The sequence below is a fragment of the Microtus oregoni genome, unplaced genomic scaffold (genome assembly GCF_018167655.1).
Source record: "Microtus oregoni isolate MIOR12 unplaced genomic scaffold, Mior012 000006F_ref0000085, whole genome shotgun sequence".
In the NCBI taxonomy this organism is placed as follows: domain Eukaryota; kingdom Metazoa; phylum Chordata; class Mammalia; order Rodentia; family Cricetidae; genus Microtus; species Microtus oregoni.
The window spans coordinates 57,043,209-57,058,480 of record NW_024543065.1 but is presented as its reverse complement, the minus strand read 5'-3'; the positions used below and the strand labels follow the sequence as shown (position 1 = coordinate 57,058,480).

Sequence of the window (15,272 nt, the reverse complement as noted above, 5' to 3'; positions counted from 1 at the left end):
TCCCTCTTCAGAGACCTCCGCGCATCCGACCTGAACACCCATGACCTTTGACCTTACATTCTAACTTTCACGCTAGCACCAAGACTCTTGACTGGCTCTCTCCGGGCCTGACTACTTCCAAGATCCCTTGTGCCTGCTACTCAGGAGCCCATCCCATCCCAGCAATGTCATTGGTTCTGCCAAGGCCTTTCTTCTGTTTCTCTGTCCTCCAGAAAACCGAAGCCTATGGGAGTCCAGCGTGGGATGGGGTGGTGCTAACAACCCTGCCTGAGCACTGTGTTCCCCACAGAGGTCTTGATAGCTTCAGTGGGAAGCCACGGGGCTCGGGGCCACCGGCTGGGTCAGCACTGCCCATCGAGGGCGTCATCCTGAGCCTACAGGACCTCATCGGCTACTTCGAGCCGCCTTCGGAGGAGCTGCAGCATGAGGAGAAGCAGACCAAGCTCCGCAGCCTGCGCAACCGACAGAGCCTCTTCCAGGAGGAGGTGAAGCCAGGCGTGGAGGGCGGGGCCCGAGGGGGCGGGGTTTGGGGGTGGGGGGGCGAGGAGCCGTACTATTCTCAGTGCCTGGGATTTAAGGAGGGGCGGGGTCTAGGGAGGAGCTCGAGAGAGGGCGGGACCTGTAGAATAGTGATGAGTTGGGCCTCAAGGAGGGGGGCGGGAATGAGGGGGGCAGGGGGCGGTGCCATGTGAAATTGAGGGTCTGAATTAGATAACCTGAGCTGGGGTTGGTTCAGAGGCTCCACAGATGGGGCTTTCTGCTTCTGCTTCTGTGTGTAGGATCCAGACCTGGGTGAGAGGGCAGAACTACAGTGGGGTGTAGGATCAAGGACACAGGGTGATTTTGGTACATCTGGGAGGAGATTATTGGAGTGAGGGACTTGCCATCTCTTAGAACAAGAAGGGAAGAGGTGTGGCGTGCTCACCTGAGCTGAGATGCCTGGACTGAGGTCAGCACTCTGCCGCCTTTTCAGTCTTGGGGAATGTGTCTATTCTCAGGCGTGCCTGGCCCCGCCTCCCTGATGAGGAAGAAGGAAGATCACAGTAACAATAGCAAAACTACCACCAGGGGGGGCTGGAGCGATGACTCGGTGTTTAAGAGCAGGTGCTGCTCTATCAGGACCCAAGTTCAGTGTCCAGAACCCATAGCCGGTGGCTCAAAAACACCTTAACTCCAGCTCCAGAGGGATCCGATGCCTCACACCCTCACAGTACATAGATTTAAAAATGATAAAGTAAATCTTTAGAAAAAAAAAAAACAGGACAGTTGAGTGTGATGATAAACACGTTTAATTCCAGTACTAGGAAAGCAGAAGCAGGAGGATCTCTGTAAATTCAAGGCCAGCCTTGTAAATTGAGACTGCCCAGACCCGAATAATCACACAGAAACTATATTAATTGCAGCACTGTTTGACCTATTGGCTCAGGCTTCTTATTAACTAACTCTTACATCTTAAATTAATTTATTTCTATTAATCTGTGCATTGCAATGAGGCTGTGGTAAGATTCTGGTAATGTTCTGGCGGTCAGGTGTCTTTCTCCTTTGCCAACTACATGGCGTCTCCCTGACTCCACCTACTCTCTATTTAGATTTCCCACCAGGCTTTATTCTGCTAAGCCATTGGCCCAAACAGCTTTATTCATTGGCTAATAAAAGCAAAACATATACAGCAGGGCATCCTACATCACAGCCTGGTCTACATAGCAAGTTTCAGGCCAGCCAGACCTATGTAATAAGACTCTGCCCTTAAAACAAAACAAAAAACCAAGATGACAAGTCATCATAGAAGACCCCAGAAGTTGCCAGGTGATGGTGGTGCACATCTTTAATCCCAGCACTTGGGAGGCAGAGGCAGGATAACCTCTGAGTTTGACACTAGACTGGTCTACAAAGTGAGTTCCAGGACAGCCAGGGCTACACAGAGAAACTCTGTCTAGAAAACAAACAGGAAACCGAAAGCAAAAACAAAAATCTCTTGAAGTTGACCTCTAATCTCCACAGGAGCAAGAATGCACATCTGCACACACACAAACACATATCACACACACACACACACACACACACACACACACACGTCTCAAAATGACTTTCAGGTACCATCTGGAGCTCTCCTTTTTTCTTTCCTCAATACAGAGTTTCTCTGTGTTGATCTGTGCCTCTGCCTCCCAAGTGATGGGTTTAAAGGTGTGAGCCACCACCACCTGGCTCTATTTGTAATTTTTAAGCACAGGAAAGATAAGTTTCGTTCAGGTGTTAATATGATGCTGTCAGCTGTGAATTTAATATTTCTCAATAAAACACTATATCATGAATGTGTTTCTTTTTCTAGAAACATGAATAAAGCAAGGTTATACACTAACTCATTGATAAAAATATTGTATTCAGAAGTTGAGCACAACAGCTCATGCCCATAGTTTCCACTATGTGGGAAGGTAAAGAAAGCCATTTGAGCCCAGGAGTTTGGGGCTAGCCTGGGCCACATAGTAAATCTATTCTCTCTCTTCCTCTTGCTCTTGGCTGACCACAGGATGCCCTGTTCCTTATGCTCTCACATCCCAGTTATTGGACAAGTGTGCACCATGTTCACCTTATGTGGTGCTGGGGACCAACCACATCTACACTAAACTCACATTATCAACTGAGCTACATCTCCAGCTACGACTCCATCTTTTTTAGTTTGGTTGTTCGAGACATAGCCCAGGCTGTGCTGAAACTCACTCTGTAGATCAGGCTGACTTCAAATTCACAGAGATCAGCCTACCTCTGTCTCCCAAGTGGTGGGATTAAAGGTGTGCACCTCCACTGCTGGTCTCATGACTCCATATTTTAAAAATTAAAAAAATAATTTATTTTCTGTTCATTGGTGTTTTACCTGCATGTGTGTCTGTGTCAGAAACCCAGGAGCTAAAGTTATAGACAGGTGTGAGCACCCATGCTGGTGCTGGAAATTGAACCTGGGTCTTCTGGAAGAGCAACCAGTTCTCATAACCATTGACCCATCTCTCCAGCCCTGAAAATAAACACTTTAAGGCAGGAGTGGTGACTCTCCGGGATTTGGGAGGCAGAGATAGAGGAATTGCCACAAGTTCAAATCCAGCCTGCCCCACATAGGAAGTACCAAGTCCAACCTGGTTTACACAAAAAGATCCTGTTTCAAAAATGATTATAATGAGTGAGGTGTGGCAGCTCACACCTGTGACACCAGCCCTGGGGAGGCTGACATATGAGGATTGCCACCAGTTCCCGGACAGCCTGAACTGCAGGATGAAGCCGTTTCAAATAGATAAACAAAACTACATCTATCCAGGCATTCCCATGCCTCCCCTGATCCAGGCATTCCCATGCCTCCCCTGCACTTTTGCCATGAGTGGTGATTCAGTTGTTGATAAGTCATTGTTCATATGATTTTACAGACCACTGCTGTGAGTAATGAGAATTAATTGTCTATGCTTTACTTACTTTTCTGCGTGTGTGTTAGAATTCACCAAAGGACCGAAGAGAGAGCTCAGCCAGTTAAAGCGCATGAGAAACCGAGTTAGGTTCTTAGAACCCACCTGATAAAAATGCCAGGCATGGTGGTAGGTCCTTGTAGTCCCAGCCCTGGGGAGACAGAGACAGGCAGATCCCCAAGGCTTGACGGCCAGCCAGTATAGCCTCATTGGTGACCTTCAGACAAATGAGAAACCCTGTCTCAAAGGAGGTAGAAGTTGTTCTTTGGCCTCCATGAACACACACAGATGCACACATATTCATGGTCATCTACACACACACACACACACACAGACACACACACACAATACTCAGAATAGGGACTGGAGAGATGGCTCCGTGGTTAAGGGCACATGCTGTCTTTCAGAGGACTTGGGTTCAGTTCCTAGCACCTACACAGCAGATTACAACTCTCTGTAACTCTAGTTCCAGGGGATCCAATTTCCTCTTCTGACTTCTGCAGGCACCAGGCATAGACATGGAACACACACATGCAATAGGCAAACCATTTATACAATATATAAACTTATAAAATTCAGAAGAGCTGGGCATGTTGGTGCACACCTTTAACATAAGAATTCTGATGAGGGCTGGAGAGATGGCTCAGTGGTTAAGAGCATTGCCTGCTCTTCCAAAGGTCCTGAGTTCAATTCCCAGCAACCACATGGTGGCTCACAACCATCTGTAATGAGGTCTGGTGCCCTCTTCTGGCCTGCAGACATACACACAGACAGAATATTGTATACATAATAAATAAATAAATAAATAAATATTAAAAAAAAAAGAATTCTGATGATAGAGACAGGTGGGCCTGTATAAGTTTGAGGTCAATTTGGTGAGTTCCAGGCCAGGCAAAGCTACAAAATGAGATCCTGTCTCCAAAAAATAAAAATAAATCACAGTAAAGAAAAAAAAACAACCATGAGCTGGAGAGATTGCTCAGCAGTTAGGAGCATTGCCCGCTCTTCCAAAGGTCCTGAGTTCAATTCCCAGCAACCACATGGTGGCTCACAACCATCTGTAATGGGGTCTGGTGCCCTCTTCTGGCCTGCAGGCATACACACAGACAGAATATTGTATACATAATAAATAAATAAATAAATATAAAAAAAAGAAAAAAAAGCATTAAAATGTCAGAGGGGAGAGAGTAAAAAAAAAAACCTCTTATGGTAAGTGGTAAAAGTGAACTGGTCCAAACTGAAACCAAGAGTGGGGTGTCTGGAACCAAGTAAAATGGAGAAAATACTGTGGATCATAGAAGAACAAATTCAGTCTTAATATTAATAAGGGCATATTATATTGGAGACTGAGGCACAGAGCCCAGGAACAGATTTGATGAGTCAGGAAGGAGAGGGGGTGATAAGACTGAATGGGGACACGGAACTGAAGAAGCTGGGTCTCAACGGGTGGTGGTGGCGCACACCTTTAATCCCTGCACTCGGGAGGGAGAGACAAGTGGATCTCTGTGAGTTTGAGGCCAGTCTGGTCTACAGAGTGAGTTTCAGGATAGGATCCAAAGCTACAGAGAAATCCTGTCTCAAAAAACCAAACCAAACCAACCAAACAAACAAACAAGCAAAGAAACTGGGTTACCTCTGGGAACACAACCATTACCTAGTGCAGGAATAAGATGTCTAGAAAAGACAAAGTGTGGGTCTGGAACTCCTGCTGTGACCCCTTCATTTCTTCCCCCCAGGGGATGCTCTCCCTGGTCCTGAATTGCATTGACCGCCTCAATGTCTACACCACTGCAGCCCACTTCGCCGAATTTGCCGGGGAGGAGGCAGCTGAATCTTGGAAAGAGATTGTGAACCTGCTCTATGAACTCCTAGGTGAGGGGACTCAGAGCTGACTCCCCCAGGAGCACCCAGACCCCTGTTCTAACAGATCTCCCCCTTGTGCCCCCTACAGCCTCTCTGATCCGTGGCAATCGCACCAACTGCGCCCTCTTCTCCACAAACTTGGATTGGCTGGTTAGCAAGCTGGATCGCCTGGAGGCCTCATCTGGTAGGAGAACCCAAGAGGGGGGGATGGGAAGTGTGGGGAGGAAAGGCCATTCCCCGTCACCTCTCCCGTGGGCGCCTGGCAGGCATACTGGAGGTGCTGTACTGTGTCCTGATTGAGAGTCCCGAGGTTCTGAACATCATCCAGGAGAACCACATCAAGTCCATCATCTCCCTCCTGGACAAGCATGGGAGGAACCACAAGGTGGGTCCTTCAGCCCTGACCTCTGCCCTGCGGCCCCAGGACTCCTTCCTTTAACCTCGTCTTTTACTGAACTTTGTAATGCACTTCCATCCCAAGCCGAGGCTCTGAAATTCGTGGCTCTTCAGTGGATTCTGGGCCGCAGATCTACTTAGGTGAATCTCTCAAATGCACACTTTACAGTCACTGTGGGTGGCAGATGGACTTTACAGTTTGCTACAGGCCCTGTCAGTGCCCGCTGTACAATTTCAAACCAGTTCGTACCTTTACATCCCCCACCTGGCCCATAAAGACAGAAGTTTAGAGCCCCTGCTAATCCAGAATCTCACCTTGGCTCCTGAGGCTCTGGTTGATCTTCCACTCTGCCCTTTGACCCCTTCCTTCACTACCCCTGTCTCTAATTTCTTGCACTTAACGATGCCTTATATCAACCCACGAGGACCACACCAGCCTCCTGCCCCACCTTCCTCTTTGATCTTCGATCTTCCTCTCCTCACCCTCTCAAGCAGGATCTCCATATTCTAGCTGGAGCTATCATACACTAGCCTTGCCTTCTGCCTTTCTTCTGCGGTCTTCCCAGAGCCTCCCCACTCTGGTTCCCTCCCTCTCCTTTTTAATTTTCAGTTTTCAGACAGGGTCTCACTCACTGTGTGCCCTGGCTGTCCAGGAACTCACTGTGTAGACCAGGCTGGCCTCGAACTCACAGAGATCTATTTGTCTGTGCCTCACCATGTGCGCCACCATGCCTGGCTAGCCTCACTCCCCTTGACCTCTGAACTTGACTTCCAGGTCCTGGATGTGCTGTGCTCACTGTGTGTGTGCAATGGCGTGGCCGTGCGCTCCAACCAAGATCTCATTACTGAGAACTTGCTCCCGGGCCGAGAACTTCTCCTGCAGACAAACCTCATCAACTACGTCACCAGGTGGGTCTCTTAATCTTAGCCTTGACCCCCAGTCCTGACTGCAGGCTCGAACCCAGGTCCTCTGCCGGAGCAGCCAGTGTTCTTAGCTATCACTGCAGTCCCTCTATACTTTGAGTCTCTCTGTCTCTCTTTCCTTCCCCACATCTGGGTCTCCTCTCCATCTCTCCTGCAGCATCCGCCCCAACATCTTTGTGGGCAGAGCAGAGGGCTCCACGCAGTACGGCAAATGGTACTTTGAGGTGATGGTGGACGAGGTGGCTCCATTTCTGACAGCGCAGGCCACTCACCTGCGGGTGGGCTGGGCCCTCAGCGAGGGCTACAGCCCTTACCCTGGAGGCGGCGAGGGCTGGGGCGGCAATGGGGTCGGTGATGACCTCTATTCCTATGGCTTTGACGGGCTGCATCTCTGGACAGGTATCTATACCTCCTAGGGGATTCTCATACCCGATCACTAGCCCCGGAATTCCCAAGATCCTGGTGACACACCTTGGGGTTTAAGCGCCTGCATGGTCTACAGAGCAAATTCCAGGACAGCCAGGGCTGTTTGTCTCAAAAACCCAACAACAACAACAATAGAAATAATAAAAAGAATCCTGACTTCCAGAAGAGGAAAACTTTTGACCCCTATCCTCTCATTTGACCCTAACCCTAGAACTTTCAGAATTCTGGCCTTTACCTCTTTTCCTCTTAGCCTCAAAATTCTGACCCCACAGGGGCAATCCCAGGAGACTGCCCTGATTTATGACCTCTGACCTTTGATTTATGATCTCAATGTTTCCAGAATTCGAACTCTGGGAAGACTAAAATCTTATCGTATATGTCCTAGGAACCCTGACATCAGCTCTTAATTTTAGGACTACCCACAAGCACATTTGCTCCTACAGATTCTATTTTTTTTAATTAATTAATTAATTTTTTAATATTTATTTATTTATTATGGATACAGTATTCTGTTTGCATATATGCCTGCCAGTAGAGGACACCAGACCTCATTACAGATGGTTGTGAGCCACCATGTGGTTGCTGGGAATCGAACTCGGGTCCTTTGGAAGAACATGCAATGCTCTTAACTGCTGAGCCATCTCTCCAGCCCCCAGATTCTAATACCAAGTCCCCACAGGACCCCTTAACAGCCACCCCGTGTCCCAGCGAAACTGCTTTCATGGAACCTTCGACCCTTGACCCTTTTCTGATGACTGGTTGTAGGGCATGTGGCACGCCCCGTGACTTCTCCAGGACAGCACCTGCTGGCCCCGGAGGATGTGGTCAGCTGCTGCCTGGACCTCAGTGTGCCGTCCATCTCCTTCCGTATCAATGGCTGCCCCGTGCAGGGCGTCTTCGAATCCTTCAACCTGGACGGGCTGTTCTTCCCTGTTGTGAGCTTCTCGGCTGGCATCAAGTGAGAACCCGGCCCTGTCCCCCGGCGCGGCCCAGCACTGGGAATGCACTTTACTTGGCTTCTCCAATCAAAAGGCAGGGACAGAGCAGCCAGCTTCGTGACTGACTGGTGGTCAGAACCCCTACATGAAGGTTTCCGTGACCTCAGTGTGACCCCAGTGATCTCCGATTCCCGTATCCTCCCAGGGACCTCCAAGTAACCCTAGAATTTCACAATAACTTTATAAAAACTCCAGATTGTCACGGTGACATGTCAATGACCCAGGGCCCTTCTAGTAACCCCCCCCCCCCCCCCAATGACCTCAGACTCTTCCAGTGACTTTAGGATTTGATTGTGGTCTAAGATCCCGTTTGACATCCCAGTGGCCTCAGAGTGCCAGCAATGGACTAATGAGCTCAGACTTGCCCAGTGGCTCCCCCATCACCACATACTCCAAAGAACCTTCACAGACCCAGAACTTTCCAGGCACCCTCAGCTCTCTGAATTCCCAGTCAATGGGAATCCTGTTTATTTTGTAATTATGGTGGAATTTAAATGACTCCTAAACGACCTCTGTGGTCCTAGGGAGACTCAAGACTGCTCAGGGCCTGCACATTCTCCTAGAGCGCTCCGCTGACCCCAGTGTTGCTCCCACATTCCCCACTAACTGCAAGCTCTCCCCTTCGTCCCCCGCATGATGCCCGTTCTCCTCTCCCAGAGTGCGATTCCTCCTTGGTGGCCGCCATGGTGAGTTCAAGTTCCTGCCCCCACCTGGCTATGCTCCATGCCATGAAGCTGTGCTCCCTCGGGAGCGACTCCATCTCCAACCCATCAAAGAGTACCGCCGGGAAGGACCCCGGGGACCCCACCTGGTGGGTCCCGGTCGCTGCCTCTCACACTTGGACTTTGTGCCCTGCCCCGTGGACACCATCCAGGTATGGCCTGCTCTACAAGGGTATTCTTTCTTCTAGACACTTATTTAAAGAATTATTTATTTGACTGGGCGGTGGTGGCCACCAGGACTTTAATCCCAGCACTCAGGAGGCAGAGGCAGGCAGATCTCTGTGAGTTTGAGGCCAGCCTGTCTACAAGAGCTAGTTCCAGGACAGGCTCCAAAGCTACAGAGAAACCCTGTCTTGAAAAACCAAATATGTGTATGTGTATATATATGCTTGTGTGTGTGTGTGTGTATTTGTTTTAGGTTTCTATTATTGTAATAAAACATTAACTGAAAGCAACTTGGGAAGGAAAGAGTTTATTTTAGCTTACACTTCTACACCCATAGTGAGGGAAGTCAGGGCAAGACTTCAAGGCAAGAACTTGGAGGCAGGAACTCAGTGGTAAAGCCACGGCCTAGAATCCCCCAGTGAGGGGCTGGGGTGTGAGGGGCTGGGGGTGTGAGGGACTGGGGGTGTGAGGGGCTGGGGTGTGAGGGGCTGGGGTGTGAGGGGCTGGGGGTGTGAGGGGCTGGGGTGTGAGGGGCTGGGGTGTGAGGGGCTGGGGTGTGAGGGGCTGGGGGTGTGAGGGGCTGGGGTGTGAGGGGCTGGGGTGTGGCTCATCAGTATAGAGTAACTGCCTGGTGTCTGAAGCCCTGGGCTTCAGTCTCACCAGTGTGTGTAGAACTCTTGATAAGATTCTCATCGCTGTCTTTATAGAGAGAAGGAAATAGCTGCTCATTCCGTAGTGTTTTCTGGCTGATCTGACTCTAGCTCTGGCTGGGTGGTACTGGAAGTTCAATGGACTGGAGCAGCCCAAACTCTGTCTTCAACGGGCTCCCCATGCACAGGGGCACATGGCTGTCCCCAGGTGCCCCTTAACTTTGATGGTGCTACATCCTTGCTCCTCTGGACATTACTTTTCTAATCAAGGCGCGGCACGGGAACAGGGCTTTGGAGTAGCACTGCTGGGGAGGAGTGAGCTAGGACTCACATTATTGGGAAAAGAGGTCCAGTGGAGGTGCAATAGGATCTCACAAATGTCCCCCTACCCCCAGATCGTCTTGCCTCCCCACCTGGAGCGGATTCGGGAGAAGCTGGCAGAGAACATTCATGAACTCTGGGCACTGACCCGGATTGAACAGGGATGGACCTATGGTCCGGTGAGCCTAGCCCCTGAGAGGGACGAGCGAGAATGGTCGGGAGGATCAGTCCCTGGGACTTGAGGGTACCAAGGAGTCTTTGGGCTGCAAGTGTCAGAAGATCAATGGGGCAGCATCTAGGAGTAGGGGGATGAAGGGGAGCCCAAAGATTGACCCCAGTGTTTCTCTAGGTTCGAGATGACAACAAGAGGCTGCATCCATGCCTTGTGGATTTCCACAGCTTACCAGAACCCGAGCGGAATTACAACTTACAGATGTCAGGGGAGACACTCAAGTGAGAGGGCTCAGGGGAGCGGAATGTGGGAATCACTGATGGCCAGGAGGGGACATGGAGCCAGGGGGCCTGGGGCGTGGGTCAGTGGTGGGGTGCTGGCCTGGAATCCACCAGTGCAGGGCTGGGGGTGTGCTCTTTTGGCATGCATACGGTCCTGGAATACATCTGTGGTACAGCCTAAATACATAACAAAAAATGAGGGGGCTGGAGAGATGCTCAGTTAGTAGAGGGCTTGCGGCACAAGCATGAGACCCTGAGCTTAGATCTCCCATATAAAAAGCCACGAGTGGTACCAGCCTTGGGGAGGAGCCTGGCAGCTCAATGACCGGCCTGTGGACCCGGTTGGTTGACTCTAAGTGAGAGATCTTGACTCAAAAAATAAGGTAGAGAATGGGTGGAAGACATCTGACGTCGACCTGTGGCTTCTACACACACACACGTGTACACATGCGTGCTCATGCAAAGGTGTGCACTGACGGGATCACAGAGAAGGGAAGGAGAAAGGCAGGTGTGGTGATGCGTGGTCCATCATCCCAGATCCTTGAGAGGCTGAGCCTTGAGGATGTAGACTAGCCCAGTGACTCTGTAAGACACTTGCACAAGCAGTGGGAGGGGAGGCGGGAAGACACAGCGAAGGACAGATAGACATGGAAAGGGACAGAGAAAGACGCAGTCAGGAAAATCTGACTCTAGCCAAAGAGATGTAGAGATGAAGAAATGCAGGGAGACAGAAGACAGTGAGACCCAAAGAGAGGGAATTCAGTCACCACAGCAGTCAAAGAAAGACCCAGAGAGAGACAGGAGATGAGGCAGAAAGCTCTGTGGGCTATGACCTTTTGTCCATTCCCCTGCTCAGGACTCTGCTGGCCCTGGGCTGTCATGTGGGCATGGCTGACGAGAAGGCTGAAGACAACCTGAAGAAGACAAAACTCCCCAAGACGTGAGTGTGGGTGGACCTGTCTGGGGAAAGGATTCACAGGGAGGTCTAAAGAGACCACAGAGCCATGTGGTGGGGTAAGGTCATAGGGTTCAAGGGTTAGGGTGCAGTCTGTAGGGTCAGGGGTCAGGGTCAGAAGTAAGTTGAGGATGAAAAATTAGGAGTTCCAGAAAGAGACTGAACCAGGAAGGCAGGGTCAGGAGCTGCCCTGATAAATCTAAGGTGGAGTCCAAGGTCAGAGGTAGAAGGCAAGAGCCTGAGGTTGCTGGAACTATGAGTAGTCAGTCCTGGGATGGTGAGTGAAAGAATAGAAATCCTGAGTTCAAAGGTCAAGGATTTCAAAGCCAGGTGTTTAAGAGTGATTGGTCAGGCTGCGCGGTGGTGGCGCATGCCTTTAATCCCAGCACTCAGGAGGCAGAGGCAGGCGGATCTCTGTGAGTTTGAGGCCAGCCTAGACTACAAGAGCTAGTTCCAGACATTGAGGGCTGTTACACAGAGGAACTGTCTTGAAAAACAAAATGAAACCAAAACAAAACAAGTGATTGTTAAGAGTAAGAAACCCCAAAGCTAGATGTGAGAAGTCACAAAGTGTGGTATCAGGGTCAAAGGAAAAATTCCCAAATCTGGGTGCCATGGTGAACACTTACCATCCCAGATTTCTGGGCTGAGACAGAGCATCTGTGAGTTTGGAGTCATCTGATCTATATAGTGAGACCCCGTCTTCAAAAAGAAATCACAGACTCCCAAAAGGAGCAAAGATAAAACTCCCTGTGTCAAGATAAAGAAATCTTGCTGGTTCAGAGCGCTGGGTGCTCCTCCAGAGGACCCAGGTTCAGTTCCCAGCATCCACATGGAGGGTCACAGATACCTGTAACTCCTGCTCTATGGGAGCGGATATCCTCTTTGGGCCTCAGACACTCACTCAGAAGCACACACACATACACATCAATTTTTTAAAAAGTACATTAAATTTTAGAAAGTGAAGGGGGTCGTGGAGGCCAGTAGTGCCAAGCCCCATAGGTAGGGGCTCTTGCCATGCAAGCCTGATGACCTGAGTTCAATCCCTGGAACTCACAGAAAGGAGGAAGGAGAAAACTGACTCCACAGTCGTGATCTCCACGTGCTCTATGGCGTACTCAATCCCCACCCCACACATATGAACTCACAATAAACAAAAGGGCTAAAGATCTTAGGGTCCCGGGACAGGCCAAGATACCACAGCCAGGCCAGTGCGGGTGGTGCACACCTTCGATTCCTGTACTCAGGAGGCAGATCTGTGAGTTCAAAGCCAGCCTGGTCTACACAGTGAGCTCCAGGCTAGCCAGGCCTACACAGTGGACTCTCCTATCTGCAGGTATATGATGAGCAATGGGTACAAACCAGCACCACTAGACCTGAGCCACGTGAGGCTGACACCTGCACAGACAACCCTGGTGGATCGGCTGGCAGAGAATGGGCACAACGTGTGGGCGAGAGACCGTGTGGCTCAGGGATGGAGCTATAGCGCTGTGCAGGACATCCCTGCACGCAGAAACCCGCGCCTCGTGCCCTACCGCCTGCTGGATGAGGCCACCAAACGCAGCAATCGGGACAGTCTTTGCCAGGCTGTGCGCACCCTGCTGGGCTATGGCTACAACATTGAGCCACCTGACCAGGAGTCCAGTGAGTGCTGACCTCGGTCTCCACCTCTGCACTTCCCTTGACCTTGAACCCTGACCCTTGATCTCTGATCCAGTCAGCCTCAAGTGGTTGACATTTCCAATCTTTAACACTGAGTGGACTGATCAGAAGGTTGATAAGCACTGACCCTTGCCCTCAGTTGTGACCCTTACCCATCATCCTTATCTTGACCCCAGTCTGACCACTGACCTTGATCTGACTCAGTGTATGTGTGGGCCAGGACCACAGTGGTGAGCTGTGGGACCATGCCATGTGCCCAGTGAGTACTGACCTCCACATTTGACCTTTAACCCCAGTCCCTGCATATACCTATATAACATGAAGCCACTCAAACAAGGGACCAAGGACTGCCTTTCTAAGCCCTAGCCATAACTCAGTCTTTCACCAATTCCAAGCCAAGCCTTGACCCTAAGACTGACCGTTGTCCCTAATCTTTCCCTCCTTCTCCCTCTTTTCTGCACACTTTGTTAGTTTGTCTTCTGAGGAAGGGTCTCAATAACTGAAGCTAGCCTGGTACTCATTACATAATCCAGGCTAGTCTCCTGCCTCAGCCCCCCTGTACTGGAATTATAGGTATGCCTGGCTGTGATTATAATAATTTTCAAGAAGGTGTCTTGTGTAGCCCAGGCAGGTCAGGTGAGCTTCCAACAGGTACAGCTGAGGTTGGCCTTGAGCTCCAGATCTTCCTTGTAACCCTTATTTGTTTATTTTGGGGGGCAATTTTTTTATTGTTTTCTTTCTCCTTCCCTTTCTCTTTCTGTTTTGAAACAGGGTCTCACTTTGAAGCCCTTGTTGGCCTTGAACTCACAGAGATGCTCTTGCCTCTGTCTTCTGAGTGCTGGAAGTGAAAGCATGGGCCACCATGCCAGGCATAGTTTGGCTTGAGAATTTCATACATGTATATAAGGAAAAGATCCACCCTCACTGTCCCCTCCAGCACCCCTAACGCCTCCAATATGCTCCTCCTCCCAACTCCATGTCCTCTTTTATTTTCTTGACAAGTCCAAGTCCGCTGAGTGCTGCTCACGTATGTACAGGTGTGGACACTGTGGAGCATGGGAAATCTGTCAGGAGCCACACTTCAAAACACTGATGCTGGGCATGGTGGCTTTACTCCCAGCAACGGGGAGTTAGAGACTGATGAGATTTGTGAGTTCAAGGCCAGCCTGGTCTTTATAGGAAGTTACAGGCCAGCTAGAGCTACACAATGAGACCTTGTCTCAAAACAAAACAAAAACCCCGAGACTGTGAAGGCCCTCAGTTTTTCCGGTCTCTCCTCTCTTTTGACATCTAACCCTAACCCTACTCTAATCCACTTCCTGCCCGGCCTCTTCACCTCTGCCTTGCCTCCTCTGTAGGTCAGGTGGACAGCCAGTCTCGTGGGGATCGGGCCCGCATCTTCCGGGCAGAGAAGTCCTATGCAGTCCAGAGCGGCCGCTGGTACTTTGAGTTTGAAGCAGTCACCACAGGAGAGATGCGAGTGGGCTGGGCAAGGCCCGAGCTGCGACCTGACGTAGAGCTGGGAGCTGACGATTTGGCCTATGTCTTCAATGGGCACCGAGTGGGTACCTCCCTGGGCTCCATTATGTCAGCCCGTGGTTTCTCCTAGTTACGCTTTCTCGTTTTGTCCAGTGGTACCTCACTGTTCTTTGATCCATGCATGTATCATACTGTTTATCCACAAATCCACCCACTCACCCTGTCTCCCATCCATACTATTCACCATCATCCATCTGTGCTCTCTTCTTTCTTTTCTTTTTCTTTTTTTTTTTTTTTTTTTGGCAGGGTCTTTCTGTGTAGCGTTAGCTTGTCTTGGAACTCACTACATAAACCAAGCTGACTTTGAACTCACAGAGTTCTATCTACTGCTTCCCAAGTGCTGGAATTAAAAGCATGCACCACCATGCTCAGGTTTTTTTTTTAATACAGGATCTTGACATTCACCCTTGAAACTTGCTGTTTTGCCTCAAATTCATAATTCTCCTGCCTCCGGCTCCTGAGTACTGGTATTACAGGCCCGAATCACTGTGTCCAGCAGCATTCATCTTTCTGTCTATCCCTCTGTCCATCTGCCCATCCGTTTATCCATCCACTCCATCTTCCTAACCATTTACTTATGTGTGCATCTCCTTGCCTTTCTTTCTTCCTTCATCCACCAGTGTCTCCATTCTCCTATCCCTTTTCCCATCCAGCCCTGTACCAAGCTTCTCCATCCATACCATTATCTCTTGGTTCCGGGAACCTATGGGTGTGTGTGGAGGATTTGCATAGGCCCAGTTTTCTTTCTG

General features: G+C 50.0%; 1 protein-coding gene across 2 annotated transcripts in view; it reads left to right on the top strand.

Moving 5' to 3' along the window:
- Positions 1-15,272, top strand: part of Ryr1 (ryanodine receptor 1) — a 127,066-nt gene that overhangs the window by 15,276 nt on the left and 96,518 nt on the right. For both annotated transcript variants that reach the window (XM_041653298.1, XM_041653297.1), the window contains exons 13-25: positions 290-485; positions 5,186-5,321; positions 5,401-5,496; positions 5,579-5,697; positions 6,484-6,617; positions 6,790-7,031; positions 7,824-8,016; positions 8,714-8,930; positions 9,989-10,093; positions 10,264-10,367; positions 11,224-11,307; positions 12,659-12,966; positions 14,343-14,545. In XM_041653298.1, coding sequence (XP_041509232.1) covers positions 290-485; positions 5,186-5,321; positions 5,401-5,496; positions 5,579-5,697; positions 6,484-6,617; positions 6,790-7,031; positions 7,824-8,016; positions 8,714-8,930; positions 9,989-10,093; positions 10,264-10,367; positions 11,224-11,307; positions 12,659-12,966; positions 14,343-14,545 — 2,137 coding nt within the window. The remainder of the gene's footprint in view (positions 1-289; positions 486-5,185; positions 5,322-5,400; positions 5,497-5,578; positions 5,698-6,483; positions 6,618-6,789; positions 7,032-7,823; positions 8,017-8,713; positions 8,931-9,988; positions 10,094-10,263; positions 10,368-11,223; positions 11,308-12,658; positions 12,967-14,342; positions 14,546-15,272) is intronic.